The 24,311-nt window shown below is 45.5% G+C and overlaps 1 protein-coding gene across 1 annotated transcript in view; it reads right to left on the bottom strand.

Annotated features, from left to right (window-relative positions):
• Positions 1–5,405: 5,405 nt before the first annotated feature.
• The window catches only part of PLEKHD1 (pleckstrin homology and coiled-coil domain containing D1), a 49,465-nt gene continuing 30,559 nt past the window's right edge, over positions 5,406–24,311 (bottom strand). The window contains exons 11-12 of the mRNA XM_055304173.1: positions 7,542–7,611; positions 5,406–5,636 (exon numbers count right to left, since the gene is read on the bottom strand). Coding sequence (XP_055160148.1) covers positions 5,531–5,636; positions 7,542–7,611 — 176 coding nt within the window. The 3' untranslated portion in view covers positions 5,406–5,530. The remainder of the gene's footprint in view (positions 5,637–7,541; positions 7,612–24,311) is intronic.

Here is a 24,311-nt window from a genome sequence, read left to right on the forward strand (position 1 = left end):
CTTTGCCAAAAGTGTTGAATCTGTCTCTCCATTGCCTCACTTTTCCTACTGGCCAAATGGGGCCATCAGTACTCTTCTGGTACCTCAAGGTCTTCTGGATCCAAAGCACCGCCTCAGTATTATTTGTTGGTCTTATTTGTGCCTTTCTTGACTTGGAGTTGGGAGGCAGGAAGGCTGCTGTTGGCCTAGTTTGTTTCTGGGAATATGGATTCCTGGCGTTGGAAGGGGCAGTGCGTCACACCAGATGATCATTTAGCTTCTGGGGGGGGTGGTGGAGTACTCGCAAGACCAGGCCAGTTGTCCTCAGGCAACTTTAATACTTCCTTCCCATGAAGCCTAAATCAGCCCCCAGCCATATCCACCCACTGACTCCGCCTTCATCACAGAAAACATTGCATTTTACATTAAATCAGGAGCAGGAAATAAAAGTTACCAAAAAATAAAATAAAAAAAGAATCAGGGTAGAGAACTACTGTATTAGACATGTTTCATGTGTATTCTTCGGGGCAGAATTGTCCCCAAAATGTCTGGTATTACACACACACACACACACACATATACACACACTCCCATCTGTACCCCCTTCCCCAATTGCATGCCAGCAGGTACAAAAGCATTGTGTAGAAGGGACCAATACTTAGGTGTTACACAGGAGCTGTGCCAAGGTTCATTTCTTGAATGGGTGAATTTTTCCCTCTAATTTTCTTCTTGTCGGTATCCCGGTAATCAGTGAGCTAGCTGTAATAATTGGTATTGTCTGAGTCAGGGGCATCTAACTAAAAAGGTTAATTTGGGACTTAACTGGTTCTTACTTTGTGGCTCCTGGTTTCCTAGAGAACTTTTGAGACCTTAATAGAAAACACCTAAAACTACTTTCTTCCAAAGTACATGCATTCATTTGAGAAGGATGCAATCAGGTTTTCTTTTTTTTTCTGAGTTTTTTTTTTAAGATTTTATTTATTTATTCATGAGAGACACACACAGAGAGAGGCAGAGACATAGGCAGAGGGAGAAGCAGGCTCCATGCAGGGAGCCCGATGTGGGACTTGATCCCAAGACTCCAGGATCACACCCTGAGCCGAAGGCAGACCCTTAACCGCTGAGCCACCCAGGCATCCCACAATCAGGTTTTCTGGATAAGGCACTGAAAGGTACACAGGTGATCTTACCTTGCCCTTTGTTCAGTTTTTTTTCTGACTTACTGAGTGACTTCGGGTAGATCACCTCTCTGTGCTTTGGTTTCCCCACCTGTGGAATGGGGATGGTGACTTTGGCCCTCCTCTACATTGTGAAGATGAATCGGAATCAAAATGGTTTCTCAGTTCTATGACTTTAGAACTGCAGGTGCAATTGCCACAAACAGAAAGGATCATGTGACTGTACTATGCCCAGAGAGTAGTAATGTACTGTCTTGATCTAGTGCAGAAAGCAATGGTCTCAGAGAGCACATTGCAGCTAATTGGACTTAAATAAAAGTTAAAAAAAAAGAGTCCTCCAAGGGGGAAAAAAACATATTGCAGATCATAGCGTCACATGTGATGCAAAGGCCCAGGTCTGAGTCTGAATGTCACCAAATTAGAGGTTTGCACTTAGAGAAAAGCATTAAGTGCAAACATATCAGAACGCAGTTTGTAAAGGAAAAGATTTTGGATTCTAAAAAAAGAAAAGAGAAGAAATCCATATAGCTAAGTAAAATTAAAGCAAAAACAGAAGTCAAACCTAGTAATCATAAAGAATGGTTCTAAATTTCAGATCATCCTCTAGAATAGAGACCTAACTCTATATCCTAGGATAAATGGCCACGTTACCCTTTGAGGTGGTGCAATTTCCAGAATCCTTTGTTAGGCCTTTCCTTTGTATTCTTCTCTTTGAAGTGATACCAGAGAGAAGCGGTTCTTATTCTGAACAGCAAGGGACAATAAAAGGGTTGGGGGCAGTGGGGATGGTAGGTGGAGAGAGGCATACTTCTGCCGTAAGCATTCTAACATGGGCCCAGAATTGGCCTTAGAGCACCTTGCTGGAAGTTTTCTTACCATCCAGGAAATTGCAGCACTGAAGTGGCCTCAGAACTTCCCATTTGCCCTCTTGGAGCATCCCCTGGCTCCAAAAGGAGAGAACATGAAGTGAAGTAAGGAAGAGTGGGAAGGGTTGGAAGAAGCTTTTATTTGATTCATTACCAAGGAAACAAGCAGGATGAAACTGTTTCAAATGAAGTCCTCAGTAGAGGTAGCCCTGCACCCAGCATCCTGCTCAGGTAATGACCCATGCCTACACCACACCTGGACAGGAAGATGGACGTTTCCCTTCAGAAGCACCCGGACTGAATCATCAAGGGATTTGCCAAAGGTGAAGAGTGGATGGAGTAATGAAGGCATACCAGCATGCAGTTTGTATTCAGGCTACTCTGTAAAGTCCACCAGTTATCATTTCTTCTCCTTCTCCAATGAAACGGAGGGGTGCCTGACTTTGCATAAAGGGTTATATATTGTTTACTCTCAAATCCCTTATAGCTCATGGTTTAGCACCTCACAGTAGGCACGTAAATTCTAGATGGAGGGAAGGGTAAGGTAGAGAGTGGACAGATAGTGGACAAATGAGGTGATCTGAGGAAATCTGTGAAGAATAGATGGGATGGGCAGGCCTCCATTCATTTGACAAATTTGTATTGAACATCTGCTGTGTGCCAGGCACTGCTTTTTTTTTTTTTTTTTTTTTTGCCAGGCACTGCTTTTGATGCTGAGAAGACAAAGTCTGATCACTGACCCTGGGAACCACTTATGCTTCATTGTCATGAGCAGATATCTGTATGTCCCCACTGGGCTTAACTACCTTCCCACCCTGGTATCCATCCACAGGCAGGCCTGATGGTCCTTCAGGCACAAACTTCAAGCCTTTTCCGTTTCCTGGGGACACACCATCTGCCAACCAGCTATCACACAGTCTCTGTTGTTCTTTTTCCCTTGGTTAACCAGGAGCCATGATTAATCAGGTCAAATTCATAAGGTCATGTACTTAATCAGCTTTAAATTACAGTAAAAGAGAGAGTGATCTTAATCACCTTCAAGAATGTTATTCTTAACATTAACAAAAACAGCATAATGATCATCCAAAAAAAAAAAAAAAAAGGTAATGATCATCAACCTAGAGAATGAGCCTCAGGCCATGCAGAGTCCCAGATCACTAAAACAGGGTACTAGTTTCATCATCCAACTGTTCTTGTGCTGAGACAAGAACTTAACATTTCAGAAGCATTTCCAGTTTAAAAGTTCCGACAAAAAGAGATTTCTGATCAATACTACATTGATGAGGAAGGTTAGTGAAGCAAATATTCTTAAGACTTCCAGGTAATTCAGGTTGCCCCGTAGGTTACCATGTAGATTTGCCTTTTCTCTACCATACGACTGCCATCTCCACCCTGCGTGTCCCAGGGAAGCATTTGGCAGATGAATACAAGGAAACCTGGCATTTCTTGACATGACCTGGAAAGCGGCTTTCAGGGACCAAGTAGATAACTTTCAGTTCTAGAAATGTTGCTTAGGCCTTATATGTGATACATTTGGCTTCGGCCATCTGATGCAGCACAGTTTTGCGGTATTATGATCAATCACATGCTTTGATTACGTGACTGTATAGAAGAACACCTGGTCTGCTCACCTATGTATGCCATACCATGGAGCTCTGGTGCTTTCTCTATATGCATCTCCTCCCAGCCCCAATCATCCCTTCACATGTCCCGTCAGACTGGGCCCTGGTGCTGTTTTGGCTTCCCATAAGTCAGGGTGGGGACAGAGAGTGGACTTTGTAGCAGATGTTAGGATATAGAAGGGGAGGGTGTTTTCCATTTGAGGAACAGGGTGATTGTTGTTTGCACTGTTGTTACTTCCTAATTTATCAAATGTTGTCATGTCCCAGATGAGTGTAGACTTAGTCCAAAGTGATTTTTAAATTAGCTTCCATTTTGAAGTGTTCATGCCTTTCTTCCTCTCCACTAGTACAGTATTGGTGGCATGTTTTTGTGTCAGAAACTTGCACAATTCATAAGACTGTCAAGAAGACAGTAAATCCACATCTACTCCTGTGTTTGAATATATGTGTGAGCACACACATACACACACACCTACCAATTCCAGCATCAGTGTTCTTTCAGAGGGAGGGAAATTGCAGTTGTATTCCTCCAGGGAAGGGTAAGCTCTGGGGAAACTGAGCTGCCACTTGGGATGGGTCCATTGATTCCACCTACCTCCAGCTCCAGAGCTGCTTCAGGCTCTGGCCCGTAAGCCTAGTGTCCATATTTCACAAACCCAGCAATGAGCCACGTGGGTGACACAGGGTTTTCATACTGCCACTATGCTTCTCCTTTCCCTTACTTAGTGTGACAGACTGGCTGGGAAATGGAATTTGGATGCCAAAATGTTGACATTCGGAACATCTCAGCATGATGGAATGACTAATATCTACAAAGTTCTGAACATCCAGTCCATGTGGCAGCCATACCTTCAAGGCAAAGAGTTTGGCAAAGAAGCAAGTGTCTTGATTTATTCAGACTATTACCTACTATTCCACGGGCCCTTCTTGTCATCTATGAAAGGAAGGCAACATATCCTACATGGTAGGGAGTTGCTAAATGAGTTAATGCTTGGAAAGCAACACAGCCCCCCTGGGAAATAGCACTCAATTCATGGATATTGTTATTCTGAACATGGGCAGAAAAGGAAGGAATGAGGTAGGTTGAATGTCAGCCAGCTGGTCCTGGTGGACACCAGGCTTTGATGGTAGCCCTTTGTGCTTGTCTGGATCCCCTGCTGTGCAGCAATTCCCCCAACCAATCCAAAGGAAGGGACTCTGGAATAATGCTCCCCCACCCCAGTAATGTGCTGTAACCTGGGTTTGGGGAAGGAGGGATTACCTTGTTTACCAAATTTTTGGCAATAAAATTGACATCTGGTGACTTTTCTCAAAATTTTATTTTAATACTTCCTAAATGATGGCTAAGATGAAAGAATGTTTTAAAATACGTACACCTTTCTTGGGGAAAAGGATGTTTCAGCCGTGGTGCCAAATTCTACAGTAGTATCTTTAGCAGAACCACAGAGAAGGGGTTATGGGAGGCACACTGGTACTGCAGGATGTGATACCTGGCAGAAAATTCTGGGGTGTACTGCTGTCTCTGCTATGGCCACATGGAAATGAGAAACAGGGTCTGGGGCTAGCTCAGCCTGGGAAAGTGCTGATGGCTCATTGTAGGAACAGATGTGGGAGCAGACGGAGGGAGGTGGGTGTGCATTAGCATTGCCTCATCCCCAACAAATGACTTTTTCTAAGAAGGCTTAGAAAATGCTATCCTTTCCTGCCCCACTGGCCCTGCAGACAGCTGCCTAGAGGACGGCTGCAGAACTGGGCTTGTTGAAGTTGAGTCCTCATTCTGGATGTATAGAAGTGCATGGCTGAGTGCCCAATGGCAGCTCTCACTTGCACTTCAGGAAGTGAAGTGCCCTCCTGCTGCGTTACTTTCCTTCTGCCCTTGGACACCCTAGAGGGAGGCCCCCCACTGGACCTTAGAGGCCTCTTGAGCCCTCAGCAAAATAGTAGAGTAGGTGAGACATGACTCCCAGGAACATCTGCTTTTTGAAGAGAACCTGCAGGGTGAGCAAAATGCATAGCCAAAGTGAACAGTTTGTAGACACTGGGATTGTGGGTAATGATAACTAACGCATATACTGAGCACTTACACTGTGCAGCTGTTTTAAACACCTAATCCTCACTAGGTCTCTATGAGGTAGATGATATTATTATTGTTATTCCAATTTTACAGATGAGAAAACCGAGGCACTAAGTTTAGGTGACTTGCCCAAAGTCACATGACATGTAATGAGCATAATTGGGCTTGGACTTAGTTAATCTGGCTGTACAGCAAGTGCTTGTAACTAGTATGTTCTGTGACTTCTTGGGAATCAGTGAGAAATATATTGTTTAAAAGTGGGCCCCCCTGGAGCTTTCCAATGCCAGCCATTTGAATCACCATCCACCATGCCCATGCATAAGGCCTGCAAGGAGAAAGCTCAGACCTCATCTGGACCTGGCGGGTTGTGCTGGCACTTAAGGTGATATTGAGGTTCACTGCCTGGAGAAAAGATGAAAGACTCTCATGCTGACCTTGAAGCTTACCACAGCTGGGATGGTACGTGTTCTAGAGCAGAGATTCTCAAGGGTGGTCCTAGGCCAGCAGGATTGGCATCAGCTCTTCTGGGGGTGGGACCTTGCAGTCTGTGTTTTAACAAGCCTTGGAAGTGATTCCAATGTGCGCCTATGTTTGAGAACCACTGCTCTGAGACCTGTGCTTTCCAATTCAGGAGTCACTAACCACATCTGCCTGTTTCAATTTAAATTAGTCAAATTTAAATGAAACTAAAATTCAGCTCCTCAATCACACTAGCCACCTTTCAAGTGTTCAGTAGCCACATGTGCCTGATAGCCACCCTCTTGGACAGCATAGGTATAGAATATGTCCATAATTGCAGCAAGTTCCATTGGGTTGCACTGCTCTAGAACCTTGCTGCTACTCCAGACCATGGTCCACAGACTGTCAGCATTGGCATCACCCAGGAGTTAGTTAGAAATGAAGGGCTCCATCCCAGATCTTCTGATTCAGAGTCTGCTTTTTTGCAAGATCCCCAGTTAATTTGTGCTGCTCTTTAAAGTTTGAAAGTCACTACTCTGGAAGTCAAGCCCAAATCAAGTTCATTTTGCATGTGTGATTAACTCCCATTGGTAAATTCTTCCTACTACCTTGCCTCCTTGTTTCTTTTTTCTTTTTTTTTTTTTAATTTTTTTTTGCCTTTTTTTTTTTTTTTTTTTTTTTGCCTCCTTGTTTCTAGGCAACTCTTTCCTTCTTGACAAACTTGTGTCAATTTGGGCTAGGCTTCTACTTCCTGGGCCACCAGATCATATTTCAGAACTCAAAGGGAAATTAGACACCATCCACCCCTCTCTCCATTTGAATGATATAAGTCCCCTGCCCTGGCCAGACATTATGCTGGGGGTTCCCATTTTAATGCATTACACTTATTCTGATCTTACTGGGATGATTTCAAGTGTCAAGGATTTGGTTTCCCAACTATCCTTAACTACATGGTTTTCTAGATTTCATCCTGCTGAAAGGAGAGGGGAAAAAAGGTACTGATTAGAGCAGTTTATTAAAAATCTCTCCTTTGCTCTGTCTCTGGGCTGCCAGCTGCATATCTTACTTTCTGGGTGTTGCTTCTACCGAGTAGTCCCAGTTATAATTGGCTACACCTTCATGCAGAGGCAAGTGCTTGTTTTCACTATCTCACAAAGCCAGGTGTTTGAGTGCTAAAGTCCGGTGGTTTACCTGCCTCCTTCCTGCAAACGGGAACCCAGTAGAGTGAGCTTCACCTCACCCGATACATCAATTATCATTAATCAGACCAGCCCTTCCTGCGTCTTGAGATTCACAACAAAAGGATATTAGGAGTGAAGCCATTTCATTATTTGGTATGGGCCCAGCCAAAATCTGGCCTTACTTTTCATGGTGTGCCTCCGTTGCCATCTGGGGGTCGAGAATTCTGCATAGGCTCCTGTTTCCTGCAGCCACTAAAAGAAACAAAAACAAGTAACAAGGAAGGAAGAGAGTGAGCTGCTTTGGAAGGGTAAAAGGCTGATATAGGAAGGATTATTAAAATCAGTAAAAGCATCACTCTGTTCAAGAAAGGAGAACATGCAGTGAGAGCCCAGCAATAAAAGAGAGGAATGAAAAGAAGGGAGGAGAGGCTGAAATACACGAGGTTGAAGCCATAGATAGAAAAATGCAGGGATCCCTGGGTGGCGCAGCGGTTTGGCGCCTGCCTTTGGCCCAGGGCACGATCCTGGAGACCCGGGATCGAATCCCACATCGGGCTCCCGGTACATGGAGCCTGCTTCTCCCTCCGCCTGTGTCTCTGCCTCTCTCTCTCTCTCTGTGACTATCATAAAATAAATAAATAAATAAAATGATAAAATAAAATAAAATCTTTAAAAAAAAAAAGAAAAATGCAGGCGGATATCTATCTTGTGACTCTGAGCATGGCTAAATAAGTCAATGTTTCAATAGAGGGGTTAGAAACCCCTCACCAGCACCATCTTAAGGCAGCAGAAATAAGACCCAGGAAGGAGAAAGGAGAGAGCAGGTGCCTTAGACAGTGATGGTTTGCTATTTGGGTCCCAATTCAAAACGTGTTAATAGTTCATATATGTCAGGTCTACATAGATAACGGTAGGCAAGCGGACCCTAAAGGGTTTTCCAGAAGTCGCCAAAACTCCTAGTGAAAAGGCTGTACAAGTAATGAAAACATGTATAGTTTCTTCTGCCAGTGATCAAAGCAGTTAAAAGATCCTTGGAATCCAATCAAAGGTACTTTTGGAATATCTCTTCTCTAGTGGGCATTAGAATGGATCTAGTTTCTACCTCGAGGAGCAGAAGAAAAAGTATACGGAGCCCAAGGGAAAGCCAGTATGCCTTGTAACTTTGAGGGCATGTTTGCTAGCAGGTGCATCATTTGGAAGGTGAAGACTTGAGATGCACACAAAATGCTAGAATTTAGAATGATTTAGAAAGTTATAGATTGTATTTTTGGGGCAAGAAAATACTACTGATTTTTTTACCGTCCTTATTGTCTAATCCTGACAACAGGGGCCAGATTGCCCTGAAGCTTTTCAATTTGGCTAAATGATAAGAAATTGCTGATACACAACTGTTTTTTTGACCTACAAAGCAACAAACAGCAAGGTGACTGGTGCCCTAAATGAGCTTTCAGAAGCCCCTCAGGAACTGGGTATGGAGGTAGGAGGGAGATGCCCAGATGGCTGGGCTGTCCAGGTCTCATGCAAAAAATAGATGGCCCTAAAGGAGCTGTCCCAGACAGGTCAAGGGCAGCCTGCTGGTGTGCACAGCTTCTCTGCCTGCACGAAGTAGAAATTCACATCGGTGTGTCTAAACGGGAGCTCACTCAGCCTCCCCCACCGCAACAGTGGACTGCACAGCAGTTCATTTTCTTAGAATCTGCAAACTTTTCTGCAGAGTCTGTGGCCTTCTGTTTGATGCACGCTCCCAGGAGTCCTGTAGAAGCAAGTTGAGCAGCATGCACCGCCTGCTCGGAATACCAAACAGCGAACAGCAGCGCAGGCCCCTGTCCCTTGGCCACAGCCAGCTACACCGGCTCCAGCTCCGCCCCCCAAGAGCCCCCCGCTCCCTGCACTGTGGCTCTTCTACAAACCCACTTGTTTCCAGGTGGCAGAAATACGCCCGCAATCCAACAATATGTTTCTAAAACCTTCTCCATGACAACGCAGGGCCACAAGCAGGCTGCCAGCTCAGAGCCAGCCAGAGAAAGGCCCTAGGGGCAGATGGCATAGAGACAGCACGGGGCAGTGGAGGTGGGGGACGGGTGCCAAAAGTCGGCCTGAGCAGCACTGCATTCTGGGAGTTAATGCCCCAAACTCTGGGAAAGGGGTTTGGGGAAGTAGTGAGCAAATGTCTCCGGATGCCCAGCAATGATCATTCATAAACCTTGACTTTAGCACCGAAGCCAAATAGTTCAGGGTAGCTTGGACTTCCTTCCTGTTACAGCTGAACGAGAGGAAAGAAATTGTGAGAATCTGGCAAAGAAGGACCTGTTTTTTTTTTTTTTTAAATGGGCTGCCAGTGCTTGTGATTAGACAAATTCTTTATGAATCTCAAGTGTTGTCCAAATGGTGTGTCTCACAGATGTTGCCTTCCCCAACTGGCCCATATCACCCTTACCCCCGCCAATGGCATGGTGGCCAGAGCCTAAGAACCAGGATCTCCGCTTCCCCTCCCTAATATTTAATGACAGCATTAACCTTAGGGCAGGATGCTGGGCACAGCAAGGACGGCTTCTCAAGACCCAGCATCTACAGAGAAGCTTTCTAGGAAGCAAGCTTAATGTTGGCAATGTGTAGAGGCATCTAGAAAAATCATAAACAAGTGAGAAAGCCAAATGAGCAAGGTGGGGGTGTATCTGTGAGCTGGAAACAGGGGTGAAGACAGGAGCCAAACCAGATGGCCTCAATTCCCCTTCTCAACTCTGCCCTTCAGTTTTGGCTTCACTATGACTAAGCCAGAGGCAGGGCTTCAGGACCTCTAGACACCCTTTGGCAGGGAGCCAGTTACTGCCCCCACCATGTGCTACTACTACTACACTCCACCCCAGCCTCACCCCACCTGTTTAAACAGAGCCTTTCCAGTGGTGTGGTTTTTCAATGGCTGGGCTTCAAAACAGGAGGTACCAAAGGCTCCCAACTCCAACTGGAAATCAGAAGGACATATTCATGTCAGAGGCATTAAAATCAGACCATTTGTCATCAGTCAGGGAGGGCATCAGACAAACCCAAACTCAAGGAACCCAGAGCTCTCTTTCCCCATTCTCCTGGGATTTTCAAATAGGCTCAGGGGTCCCTCTCTCTCAGTTCCCTTCTACTCTTCTGATGGGGTCAGCGTTGAGCTCCTGTTCTGCCATCAACACCAGCTCTTTTTTTTTTACATTTATTTATTTATTTATTTATTTATTTATTTATTTATTTATTTATTTATTCATGAGAGACAGAGAGAGAGAGAGGCAGAAGAGACATAAGCAGAGGGAGAAGCAGGCTTTCTGTGGGGAGCCTGAAGCAGGACTCAATCCAAGGACCCCAGGATCACAATCTGAGTCAAAAGCGGACACTCAACCACTGAGCCACCCAGGTGCCACTCAACACCAGCTCTTGCTACAGGGTGGAGGAGTGGACATTTCCTTTGTGTGGCTTCCTGTGGTCACTTACTTGCCACACAAAGAGGGAATTGACAAAGGAATATCGAAGGCATGCCAGCTTTGGCTACAGGGCAGTTCATGGCCACATCTACTTGATGTCAAAATACATGTCTTTTATCTCCTGGATGACAGGGCTGGCTGCATAACTTACAGTGCCCAGTGCAAAGTGAAAATGTATACCTCTCATTTAAATATTATCAACAGAGATCCCCGAGGGGCTCAGTGGGTTTAGCGCCTGCCTTCGGCCCCGGGGCATGATCCTGGAGTCCCAGGATCAAGTCCTGCACCAGGCTCCCTGCATGGAGCCTGCTTCTCCCTCTGCCTGTGTCTCTGCCTCTCTCACTCTCTCTCTGTGTCTCTCATAAATAAATAAAATCTTTTAAAAAATGTTATCAACAATTTTAAGATAGCTAGCTACAGCAGAGCATTGAACCCCGCACAAGCCTCTTGTGACCACATGAGTTGTGACCACATGAGTTGCACCTCCATGATACTGGCTCTGTCAAATTGTTATACCTTACAGAAGAGGCTGTAACCAAACACTAGGAGATAAAATTTCTGAAGTCTTTAACTTTGAGGGAGTTAGGACGTTTAGAGTTGCAAAATCAGACTTGTGTTAGACAAAAGACAGAAATTCAGACACCTTATTTTGTTGTCTTTTTAAATTTAATTCCCATTCAGATCCTTCCCCACAATGGAGTGCAAGGATCAGGAGTGTTTTTCTAGGACCATCAGATGTGGGGGTAGCACATAGCCTATCCCATACTGGGAGAACCTGATTTCTGCTCATATCATTGAGAACCAGCCCTCTTACAAAATTGTGTAATGATTAAAACTGTAGAGTCAGGGGCACCTGGCCTTTGGATCACCTTAGGCAAATTATATCATTTCTCTGAGCCTCAGTTTCTTTGTCTGTAAAGTGGGGACAATAATGATAAGTACCTCACAGGTTGTCCTGAAAATGAGATAAAGTATGAAGAAAAAATAGCATCATGCTTGGCATGTAGCATGAGCTCAATAGATAGCTTTTATTGTTAATCTCATCATTTTTTTAAAAAATTGGTGCTTCTAAAAAAAGCACTGTTGGCTGTACGATTTCTCTTAACTTCACCCAGAGAAAACGTGCTGGGAGGCATGCAGAGAGGCTGGCTGGAGGTGCCCATGCTCCATCCAAATCACAGACCCTAACAGTCAGTTAGGGTGGGGCCACTGACCCTCAACTGAGCTCCTGAGGTTACCCCCACCAAAGCCGAATAAAGGCAGTTTTTGTCCCAATTCATAGACAAAATTAAGTCAAAATATAGGACTGTCTTAATTTTAGATTAGCCCCAGTGATGTTTTTCTTAAGACCTTGGTGCATGCTTCTGGATATCTACACAAGAATGTAGTATAAAGGAGTGACTATTTAAAACCAACACATATTGAGTATTTTAGAGCTTAAGATTGCAAAGATCCATGACTTCCACATATTATGACACCTGAACACGTTTAAGTAAGGTGAACACAAACTTTGGGATGGTGACCTTGTATTAACTAATGTGAACCCACAAGGGGTGTGCCCAGGGCATTAATGATGCCAGAGGACTCCCTTCTTTGATGGCTTTTTTGAGGGTGGCCTCCCCTCTGACCCCACTTCACCCCATGCTCCACTAGGGAAGGAATGTGAATACAATCCATCAGAGTTTGTGCCCTAGGGAGCTCAGCCTTTTATATCTCTCCACAAATGTGTGGGATTCTAGCTCAAATGCTTGGGAGTAAACCACGATAATCTCCTTATCATGGTAAAGGACATGCCTGAAGCAGATGTGGGGTCTGATGCCCCCTCTGAGGTGCTCTCCTTCTCAGAAGTACCATTCTTATTCCTTTTTTGGCTCAAGGATACATTCCTCTGCTCTGGGGCAAATTCAATCCCTAACAACCTGCTCATACCCCAAGCTGAAGAACACTAGACCCACTGAGCCCTTGGAAAACTGACACTATTTCTGAGCCTTCTGGGCAGCAGAATCACAAGTGTGCATATTTGGAGATTTGTTTGGGAATGTGATGATATTGTGCATTTGGTCCTCAAAACTGAGGTTGATGGGGGGTGAGGCAGGCAGACTGTGCTCTTCTGAACCCTCAGGTCACAATGAAGGTTGCTGTCTGTACAAAGAACTCCAAAGAATGGTTTGATGAAGGAAGGAAGGAAGGAAGGAAGGAAGGAAGGAAGGAAGGAAGGAAGGAAGGAAGAGGGAGAGAGGGAGGGAGGGAGGGAGGGAGGGAAGAAAAGAAGGAAGGCAGGCAAGCATTAATAAAAGCAGCAGCATCTTAGTGTTGCCAAGGTCAATGCTCTTGGGAAGTGTCTTCAAGGAAAGGCTGGCTGGAGGCCAGAGCCCCATTTTTCAGAGCAGCTGCCAAAGCCTTGGTATGTTGGATAGTGTGTGGTTCCATCTACGGAGTGACCAGAGAAATATACCAGGGCTGTCCCACCCCAGATTTGTAAATAGACCTTCATAGTTGTAGGTAAACTGAAAACAAATCATAAAAGAATCTGCACACCTTTTTCAATTAAATGTGATGCATAGATTTCCACCACACTCACCCGTTTTACCCAGGTTTTCAAGGCAAAGATAATCAAGGAAGGGTAACTCCTGCTATACCTCACGGACCTGATCAAAACACCACCAGGCCTTACATTTGGGTGAAGCTCATCTGATAACAGAAGTCACAGACTGGGGTCTAGCACAGCTGCACTTTGGCCATAGTCAACTATCACCCTTGGGAAGCACTCCTTCATGGGGCCTGGCCTAGCTGACTGGACATGGAAGAAAGTCCTGGGTGTGTTTGTAGGAAGACAGAGAAGAATGGAAATTGGTCTTTAGTTTTTGTTTGGGGTTAAGCATGAGGAAGTGCTTAAAATCCCTGTAGGTGAGAACCAAGGCACAATGCAGATGTATGGCACTACCATTGATCTAGTCAATATTTAGTAAGTGCCTGTAGCCTGAGAAAAAGGAGCAGGTAAGATTGTGGTCCCTGCCTCAAAGCATTCCCAGGCTGGGCCAGGTACAGTGTGTGTGTGTGTGTGTGTGTGTGTGTGTGTGTGTGTGTTGCAAACAAGCCAACAAGTCTTTATAGGATTCTCTGATGTGCGCTCCAGTGAAGGCATAGGTGAAAGCTCCCAGGAAGTGCTGGTCCAGGGAAGGTCAAAGAGAGCTTCCTAGGAAAGTGATACCTAAGCCAAAGCTTTAGGAATGAGTACAAGGCTGAGAAGAGGCTTATTTTTCTCTTATGTTCTAGTGCATGGGCAAGCAAGTGGTCCAGGATGGGTAGACGGTCCCATGGTACTAGTTGTCCAGGGCCTAGCTTCCTTCTATCTCACTTTGTCATCTTCTAGGGTGTTTTCATTTGTGTGATCAAAGTTAACTCACCAGCACCACCTCCATGTTCCAGGAAAAAAGAAGACATAGCAGGCAAACAATTTCTTCCCATAGATGTTGCTTATGTCACTTTTGCTTCTACCTCACTGGCCAGCACTTCGTCATATGGCCACTCCTGACTGCAAGGGAAGCTGGACAATATAGACTCTAAGTAGTCATCTCTCAAGCTAAAACTAAGAGTAAAAAGAAGAGAATGGACCACTGGTGGACAATCAGAAGTTTCTGTCACACCAGGGAGAGAATGGTCTATGTATATACCACAGTCAGGGCAAGAGGCAAAAGAGGGTATGGTACAATGGACTTGGGATGAGCTTGGGGAAGGCTGTGCTATGTTGGGCGTGGTCAACAATCCTTTCACACGGAGGCACAGAGCTTCAACCTTGAATAAAAGTCACTCTGAAATCTGCAGTAGATTTAGTCTATGAATAATTCAGCATGGCTTTCAACTGGGGAAGTATTTGTTTTCTGATGCTTTTTAACCTACAGGAGACAATAGATCGTATGCCTCAGGGATGCATCTGCTTAAATTTGAGTGAAGAGATGGGAGGAGGGAGGGAGGGAAGGAAGGATAAAAGGAAGGTGGACAGGGACGGAGGGAGAGGAGGGGGAAGGAAAGTTAGGTATAGGGATCCCTGGGTGGCGCAGCAGTTTGGCGCCTGCCTTTGGCCCAGGGCGTGATCCTGGAGACCCAGGATCGAATCCCACGTCGGGCTCCCGGTGCATGGAGCCAGCTTCTCCCTCTGCCTATGTCTCTCTGCCTCTCTCCCTCTCTCTCTCTCTCTCTCTCTCTCTCTCTCTGTGACTATCATAAATAAATAAAAATTAAAAAAAAATAAAAAAAAAGAAAGTTAGGTATAGAACAAATTGCTTCCTTCAAGCAATTTCAGAACGAGGACTTTAGTTCATGCCAGTATCAGGCTCTGGAGAAAGAACCAAAAGCTGGGGGAGCTCTCTGGGTGACGTGCACCCTGCCTCCCAGGGCACCTGCAGGAATGTGATGACTGAATGTGGAGCTCATCCACCATGGACTGGTGACCCCAAGCAGGAACCCAGAACCAATGTGCACAGCTCCTCCTGGAATGCCCAAGGCTGCTGGACCATTTGGCTTGGCATTGTCTCAAGACTAGAAGGGGTAGAAGGGAAGAGATGGGGACTTGGCTCCAAAGGCTGAGCTCCAGCCCAGTTCTGCCTTTCATGGCAGTGGGACCTTGGGCAGATCTCTAGTGTGTGATGTGACAGAATAACAGGATCTAGCCAGAGACTTCACATCCTCCAGCCCTACCCCATCCGGAGACAGATGAAACGCAAGCTCTTTATTACTGATGTGTATCTGCCCTGGTAGATGAGGCTGCCCTATAAAAGACCCCTAAATGTAAGCTGAAGGCTCATGTAGGGAGTCATTTTTTTGTTTCTCCTGAATCCCAGAATGACTTAACACTCCTATAGTAAAGAAAGGTGCATCCCACAAAAAGCATGCCGAGGAAAAGTGAGCAAGAATTTCTGTCCAAGATTCATGCAAAGCAGGTTCATTCTATATCCTTCATGCTTACTCAGGGAGGGAAGTCCCTGGACATGAGAAAGAGTCCAAGGGGGACCCTTCCCATCACAGAGGCCTAGAGCATTGCCCCCTGCCCCAGGTACTCAATCAGGCCTGGCCTCATCCTATCCCTTAGGGATGGGAGAGGAGGGTGGACAGGGCTAGGCAGAGTGGGGTTTCAAGTTTCTCTCGAGGCCAGGATTCTCTGACCACTGTTCATCTTTCAAATGAAAATTGTAAAAGCACCAGCCCTGTTTCCTCCTAGGATGACTGGAGGGAAAGCTGAACCAATGGAGATAAAAGCCAAAGGCAAGGAGCCTCACCATGTAGGTGACCTTTGTTGGGGCGGCCAGTGTCCACTTCAGCAAGCCCTGGCTGGACTGGTGGCAGAACAGTAGGCTCGCTGGAGGGGCATTGTTGTATATGAAAGCAGTCCCTGCCTGTGAGCTGCCTAAGTGCTTGTTGGGAACAAAGCATGCCCTTGTGACACCTTGAGGAGCAATACTCCATGGTAGACAATAGGGCACAGGTTCAGGTAGGTGGTTGCATGCGGTTCCCACGATTGCTTTAGAAGAGTCCTGTGGCCACCTCCTTCATCTCAGGGAGGGAAACTCAAACTGGACTCCATCTGTACCATCGCCAACCGCTCAACGCAGACTGAAATGACCCAAGAAGCTGGGCTTTGTCTTCCTTTGGCTCTTAGCAAGAGACAGGCTCATTTATAGGCAAATACTCAAAACATTCCAGCTTCAGTCTTTTCCTTAAGATCCTCCCATCAAGGCTGTTGCCATGACAACTGTTGCTGACCCGCATCCAGGAAGCCGCTAGAGCCCAGGGAGGATGTGATCCCTCTGCTGCTGCTGCTGCTGCTCCTCAACATTGCTCACCCCCGTGATGCCACAGTCTTGGCAGGTCGCACCACATACACATGTACGCACGCATGTGTGCACACGCGCTGCCACAACTACCCTCTGCCTATATTCTTCCCATCCCTCTCTGTAGGGTGGATTGCCTGGGGAAGTCCAGAGGCTTTCTCCTCACCCACACCAGTGATTCAACCAAGCCGTGGGCACATGACCTGAGCCATGGGTCCTGTCCCTTCCCTGGGGTGAATATAGGCAGCCTCAAGGAAAGGGTTCGTTTTTTCCCCTGGTCAAGCTCGGGCTGCAAGCGGCTAGGTCTTCTCCCAGATGTTTGCAGTGAGGGAGAGCAAGATCAACACACAAAGAGAAACAAAGAGGAGCAGAGAGAGAACCTAAGATCCTGGTGTCAGGGTTTCCAGTTCTAAGTCCTGAGGCCTGGTCTCTGTGGCTAATACTTTGATTCAGAGACATTTCCAGCCTCATGAGCCAATATGTTCTGTCATGGCAACCACAAGTATCCTGATGGGCCCTCCCTCTTCCCAAGTGAATTCTTCTCAGTTGCCTCTTCTCCTCCTCTCCCACCCCATCTGAACAAATTCCTTTCCCTCTCTGTCTTGATTTGTATAGCTCTATAGTGGAGAGAATGCATCTTGTTTCCAACCTCTGTTCACCTAGGAAATGTTAGAGAAGCAAGAGGAGCCAGTGCAGCTTAAAAGGCCTAGGAACAGCGAGACATCTGGGCTATTTCCCTGGTTTGGTTATTGTGGACACTGCTGCTATAAACATTGGGGTGCTGGTGCCCCTTCGGATCACTATGTTTGTATCTTTGGAGTAAAGACCCAAAGACTACTGACCCAGTAGTACAATTGCTGGGTCATAGTGTAGCTCTATTTTCAACTTTTTGAGGAACCTGTATACTTTCCAGAGTGGCTGTACCAGTTTGCATTCCCAACAGTGTAACAGGTTTCCCCTTTTTCCACATCCCCAACATCTGTCCTTTCCTGACTTGTTAATTTTAGCCATTATGACCAGAGTGCGGTGGTATATCATTGTGGTTTTGATTTGTTTCCCTGTTGCTGAGTGATGTTGAGCATTTTCTCATGTTTCTGTTGGCCATTTGTATATCTTCTTGGAGAAATGTCTGTTCATTCCTTCTACCCATCTCTTGATTAGATTATTTGTTCTTTGGGTGTTGAATTTAGTAAGTTCTTTATAGATTTTGGACACTAGCCCTTTATCTGACATGTCATTTGCAAATATCTTCTCCCATTTGCAACAACGTGGATGGAACTATGCTAAGTGAAATAAGTCAATCAGAGAAAGATAATTATCATATGATCTCACTCATACGTGGAATTTAAGAAACAAAACTGAGGATCATAGGGGGAGAGAGGAAAAAAATAAAAAAGATGAAATCAGAAAGGGAGAAAAACATATGAAACTCTTAATCAAAGGAAACAAACTGAGAATTGCCGGAGGGGGTGGTGGGGAGGATGGGGTAACTGGGTGATGGGCATTAGGACACGTGATATAATGAGCACTGGGTGTTATATAAGACTGATGAGTCACTGACCTCTACCTCTGAAACCAATAATACATTGTATGTTAACTAATGGAATTTAAATGGAAAAAAAAAAAACCTCTAAAAAAAGAGAAAGGCCCAGGAACTCAAGAATATGTCACAGAACTCAGAGAATGACAGAAACGGTTCACACTGAAGAAAGGTAGAGAGATAGAAAGGAGCCAGAAATTCCTTTCCCTCTCTCTTGATTTGTATAGTTCTAAAGTGGAGAGAATGCTTCTTGCTTCCAACCTCTGTTCATCTAGGAAATGTTAGAGGAGCAAGAGGAGCCAGTGCAGCTTAAAAGGCCTAGGAACAGCGAGACATCTGGGCTCTTTCCCTGGTTTGCCTATTGTGGACATTGCTGGCCAGAGAGGGGAGACAGAGTTGTGTGCTGTGCCAAACTGGGCATATGGGCTCCTCCTGGTACTCACAGCACCCCCAGGCTGCTGCCAATGAAAAATGTGTTCAGTTCCCACTCAGGTGAGAGGCAGCCATGGCCCCAGCTTCCCTCCTTTTCCTGAGGATTTCCCACTAATATTAGGCCTCAGTTCCTCAGCCCTGACTTACAGGCTTTACCCTGAATACCAAATAGAACAAGTTCTGTGTGTGTGTGTGTGTGTGTGTGTGTGTGTGTGTGTGTGTGTCTGGAAGGAGAAGGAGAGGCTTTTCAACCAAGTGGCTTAGAAATGTCCCATCAGACACACGGAGTATGAGCAAGACCACCATCACTCAAGGAAATTTCACACAGTGCAGACCTGCGCTCTCTTTGTCAACATAATATAGTGTTTGCATGAAGCTTTACAATTCACAGAGCTTTCTCCCTACCCCAGCTCTCTGGATCCTCTCAACAACCTGTGAAGTGGTGAGGGCAGGCATTGCTGCTACATTTACACTTGAGGACTATACCTTTACAGCTGAGAGATCCAATGCCCAGAAACGTTAACTAATTTGCCCAAGTCACACAGCATGTAATTGGTGAAACCCGAACTCCTCTGCACCAGTGCTCTGTTCTGTACCCTGAAGGCTGGAGCCCTGTGTTCCTAGTCACCAGCACATAGTCTACTGAGCAAATAAGCCAGTCCCCACCAGCCCCCCTGAACAGGCAGAGAGGCGGAATTGGCAGTGCTAAGTGATGGGGCTTTACAGGCATTCCTGAAAAATCTCTTCTACCCAAAAATATCTCAAGTAGAAATTCATGGTTTAGGATAAGCACCACAAACTCTTTTAATCCTCTTAGCCCCCACGGGTGACCAAGGCTATCAAAAACTGGTTACCAATGGGGCTAATATTCTGAGTCACGAACATCTATTCAGTGATGTGCCTGATGTTCAGATCAGCAGCCACCAAGACACAATGGCAGGACAGGCAAGTTGGTGTTTTTGTTTTCTTCAGGGAGGCTCTGGGCTGCTGGGACACTCCTCCATTTCCACAGTGTTGCTTATAGTGTACAGCAAGACTGCTGGCTGCTCGTTAGCATCTGTAGTCACCGTTTACCCTGGGTGCTAGGCCAGACCACATTTCCCAGACTCTCCTGCAGGGGATGAGGCCATGTGACTGAGTTCCCATCAATTAAATGAGAACAGAGGTGCTCTAGGCTACTTCAAGGCACAATGGAAAAGGGCAACCTTGGAAGCGAGAGTTGATGAATGAAAAGTGGTTGTCATACAGGTCCCTGAATGACATCTAAAGGACTCTCCAAAACCAAGCTGAACAAACAACCAGGCTTTTGATTCTTGTTCACTCCCTGGCACCAGGACAGAGCTTGGCACAAAGAATAACATTATCTAATTTAAGACATCCTTGAGTATGAGGCATAGCATTATTTTACATACTACTGAGAGATTTAAAATGCTGACAATTAAACTATGACACTCTGACACTATGTGTGCACTCAGAATTTTTATTTTATAGTTACTGAAAGAGTTCTTTTAGATTTGATGAGTCATAGATTTTCATCGTAAATCACTCTTGTGCATAATAATACAGGAAATAGAGGTGAAATAATGGACTAAGGTATTTCTAGAACTTCTCATTCCAAATCTGATTCCTCTCTCTTTGACTGAGATTCACAATGCCCATCTTCTTTTCACATGCTGGCATCCTCTGAGGCATCAAGAGTCTTGATGATACAGCACTTCTCAAAAGAATCCATAAAAGAACTAAGTGTCATATGTGCTGGGCTCTGCAGCCAGCTTTACGATTCTGTGGATCTAGCTGTATCATATTGCAAGTGAGCCCAGAAATGTCTGATTCACCACCTCCTCAGCAACCATGTGACTCTTTTTTTTTTTTTTTATGATAGTCACAGAGAGAGAGAGAGAGGCAGAGACACAGGCAGAGGGAGAAGCAGGCTCCATGCACCAGGAGCCCGACGTGGGACTCGATCCCGGGTCTCCAGGATCGCGCCCTGGGCCAAAGGCAGGCGCCAAACCGCTGCGCCACCCAGGGATCCCAACCATGTGACTCTTATGAAGAGCATGCTCTGTGAGTATTTTAGGATTTTTTTTCGCCAAACTATTGACAGTCTACACATTTTGATATTAGGATGCTGATGTCTGCAAAGGCAATGACAACCTCACTGATATTGCCATGTGCTTGATTTCAGCTCAGGCCATGATCTTGGGGTCCTGGGATAGAGTCCAACTTGGGGCTCTGTGCTCAGCATGGAGCCTGGAGAGATTTTTCTCTCCATCTCCCTTTGCTCCCCACCCCCCAGGTTGTGCACTCTCTCTCTAAAATAAATACATTAATTAAAAAAAAACACTTAAGATATATCCTGATTTTAGAGATTTTGAGTTGTGAGGGGTGTATGTCTAGAATTTTTTAAAATATGATTTGGGGCTCTCAATAGATATTTGTTGACTGAATGAGTAGATGAATTCTAGTTCCCATCCTATAACTGAAAATGTTGTGATTTCCTTAGGACAAGGTCTCTCAGTCTTTGGGGCTCAAACAACTCTGAAAAAGCTAAGGTGACTATCAATTGGGCGACTCTTGTTTGAAAAGAAGAGAAAAAAGCAATCAAAAAGGCCTCCACAATATGGAAAGATCAATCAGATCCCATAACAAGTAGTCCTGAGATAGGGCAGATCTAGTACTGCAGAACTTTGTGACGGATCAGTAAGGACCAAGTCTCCTTGTCATGTTTTCAGACACAGCTGCTGTCATGGTCACAAGTTGGCTACCTTCTTTCTAGGTGTCATATCCAGACTTGCAGTGTCCAGTGGGCAAAACAGGGATCATATCTTCCCTATGACTCTAAAGGTGAAAAGCCTGTATCAGAAGTCCTCCAGCAAACTTCTCATCTCTCAATTTTTTTCTAAAGATTTTATTTATTTACTCATGAGAGACACAGAGAGAGAGAGAGGCAGAGACACAGGCAGAGGGAAAAGCAGGCTCCACGTAGGGAGCCTGACATGGGACTTGATCCCGGGTCTTCAGGATCACGCCCTGGGCTGAAGGTGGCGCTAAACCGCTGAGCCACCTGGGCTGCCCACAAACTTCGAATCTCATGGGCCATCATGGTCCCATGCCCACCCCTCAGGCAATCCCCAGTAGAGAAGTGTGATGACCAGAATTACTCAAGGTTTTGAAACCATCTAAATCCATACCCTCATTGTAAAGGGGAGATGGAATGGCTTGCCACTCTCTCAGGATCAATCACTGGCTCTACAGGACCACCCAGACCTCTTAGATTCCCATCAGGTGCTGCTCATTGGCTACCTCCTCCTAGAGAGGATGCTTCTGTTCCAGAGGACGCTGACTGGGAAGTTTTGGGGAGGGTAGATGAGGGAGAAGTGGAAGAGACTGCCAGCCTCAAAGTGGTTGGAGGCAGCAAGAAGAGGCCTGGTTGCTTTACAAAGTTCTTAGGATGAGAAGCTCTGACCCTCAGGGCCTGCTATGCTAGACTAGCCAGACTTTCAGAATGGAAGAATTCTTGGAAAACTCTTAGTTACCAAGCAACTGAGTCAATCCCTTAAGAACCCATAGTAGGTGGGATGCCTGGGTGGCTCAGTGGCTGAGCATCTACTTGTGGCTCAGGTCGTGATCCCGGGGTCCTGGGATCAAGTCCAGCATCAGGCTTCCCGCAGGGAGCCTGCTTCTCCTTCTGCCTATGTCTCTCTGCCCCTCTCTCTGTGTCTCTTGTGAATAAATAAATAAAATCTTTAAAAAAAAAAGAACTCATAATAGAGGAACTAAATATCTTTTTATTTGCTGGAGGTAAGAAGGCAGGAAGAAAGAAATGAAGGGAAGAAGGGAGAAAAAAAAGAAACCCACTAAAAAATTTTTACACAGGCAGCCCGGGTGGCTCAGCGGTTTAGTGCTGCCTTCAGCCCAGGGTGTGATCCTGGAAACCCGGGATGGTGTCCCATGTCGGGCTCCTCGCATGGAGCCTGCTTCTTCCTCTGCCCCTCTCCCTCTCAGTGTCTCTCATGAATAAACAAAATCTTTAAAAAAAATTTTACATGGAATTATTTACATATAATATTTTACATATGCTAGTAGGAACACTGGCCTTGAACTCAAATATCTGAACCTCCACTTAGAAGCTGTGTGACCTTGGGCAAAGCTTCCTTAACCTCTGTGGCTTCAAGGGGAGGGAATCTTGTAAGGATAAAAAGAAGAAATTGGTGTGAAAGCACATGATGTATAACAGACTTAATAGATGATGGCTGAAGCGGAGACTTTTGTTTCATATCTGAAAGGGGAGAACAACTGGGCGATTCTTCCCCAATAATGCAGAACCTGAGCAGAGTCCCAAAGCCCTCCCCCTTCTCCGGGAGCCTTAGCTCACTTTGCCACCAGATTTTGCAGACCCGGTGCAGAGCATGCTGCCATCTGCCGGGAAGAAGGAGGAAGTGAACTCCAAAGCATCCCTTCACACCAGGCCATTATGAGGAGCAACCTGGAAAAAAGAGAAGCATCTGGGCCCAATTTCCCTTCCTCTCTGCTGTGATTCTCTTATCCCTTAAGACAGGAAGGGCTCTCATCATTGGTCAACAACTTATGGCAAAATAAGATTTAAGTTTTTCTTTTTGAAAGGGGTATGATATTATTCAGCCTTAAAAAGGAAGAACATTCTGACACATGTTACAATGTGAACGAAACTTGAGGACAGTTAACGTTAAATGAGGTAAGCCAGTCATAAAAAGACACATACCATATGATACCATTTTTACGAGGTATCTAAAGGAGTCAAATTCATAGAAATAGAAAGTAGAATGGTAGTTGGCAGGGGCTGGGGAGGAGGAACCAGGGAGTTGTTTAATGCATAGCATTCCAGCTTTGCAAGATGAAAAGTTCTGGAGGAGACACCTGGGTGGCTCAGCAGTTGAGCGCCTGCCTTCAGCTCAGGGCATGATCCTGGGGTCTGGGATTGAATCCCGCATCCTTCTCCCTGTGAGGAGCCCGGAACTCTTCCTATGTCTCTGATTCTCTCTGTGTCTCTCATAAATAAACTAAATAGGGCAGCCCTAGTGGCTCAGTGGTTTAGTGCCGCCTTCAGCCCAGGGTGTGATCCTGGAGACCCAGGATCGAGTCCCACGTCGGGCGCCCTGCATGGAGCCTGCATCTCCCTCTGCCTGTATCTCTGCTTCTCTCTCCTCTCTGTGTATTCTCATGAATAAATAAATACAATTTAAAAAAAAATAAACTAAATAAAATATTTTAGAAAACCCCTAAAAGTTCTGGAGATGGTTGCACAACTAGATCCTAGGATCGAGCCCTGAATTGGGCTCCCTGCTCAGTGGGGAGTCTGCTTCTCTTCTTCTCAAATAAATAAATAAATAAATAAAACCTTTTGAAAAATGGTCAAAATGGTGACTTTTTATGTTAGGTATATTTTACCACAGTGAAAAAAATAACAGTAAGTGATAGAGATAATAAGCACATGGTAGGCACTTGACTTCGTGCAATGGAATCCCAATAAACATTTGTGGATGAAGATGGAAAGAAGTGATGCTGACAGACGGTCTCAGACATCAGGGTGAACATGAGAATGGACATCTTTCCTTCCCCCCAGGATGGCCTTCCAAGTAGTGAAATTAGTTACACCTGCCTTCTCTTTGAGGTGATAAATTAGTTTTCCTGTTCTCATCTAAACACTAA

This window comes from Nyctereutes procyonoides, unplaced genomic scaffold (assembly GCF_905146905.1).
Source record: "Nyctereutes procyonoides isolate TBG_1078 unplaced genomic scaffold, NYPRO_anot_genome, whole genome shotgun sequence".
NCBI classification, from domain to species: domain Eukaryota; kingdom Metazoa; phylum Chordata; class Mammalia; order Carnivora; family Canidae; genus Nyctereutes; species Nyctereutes procyonoides.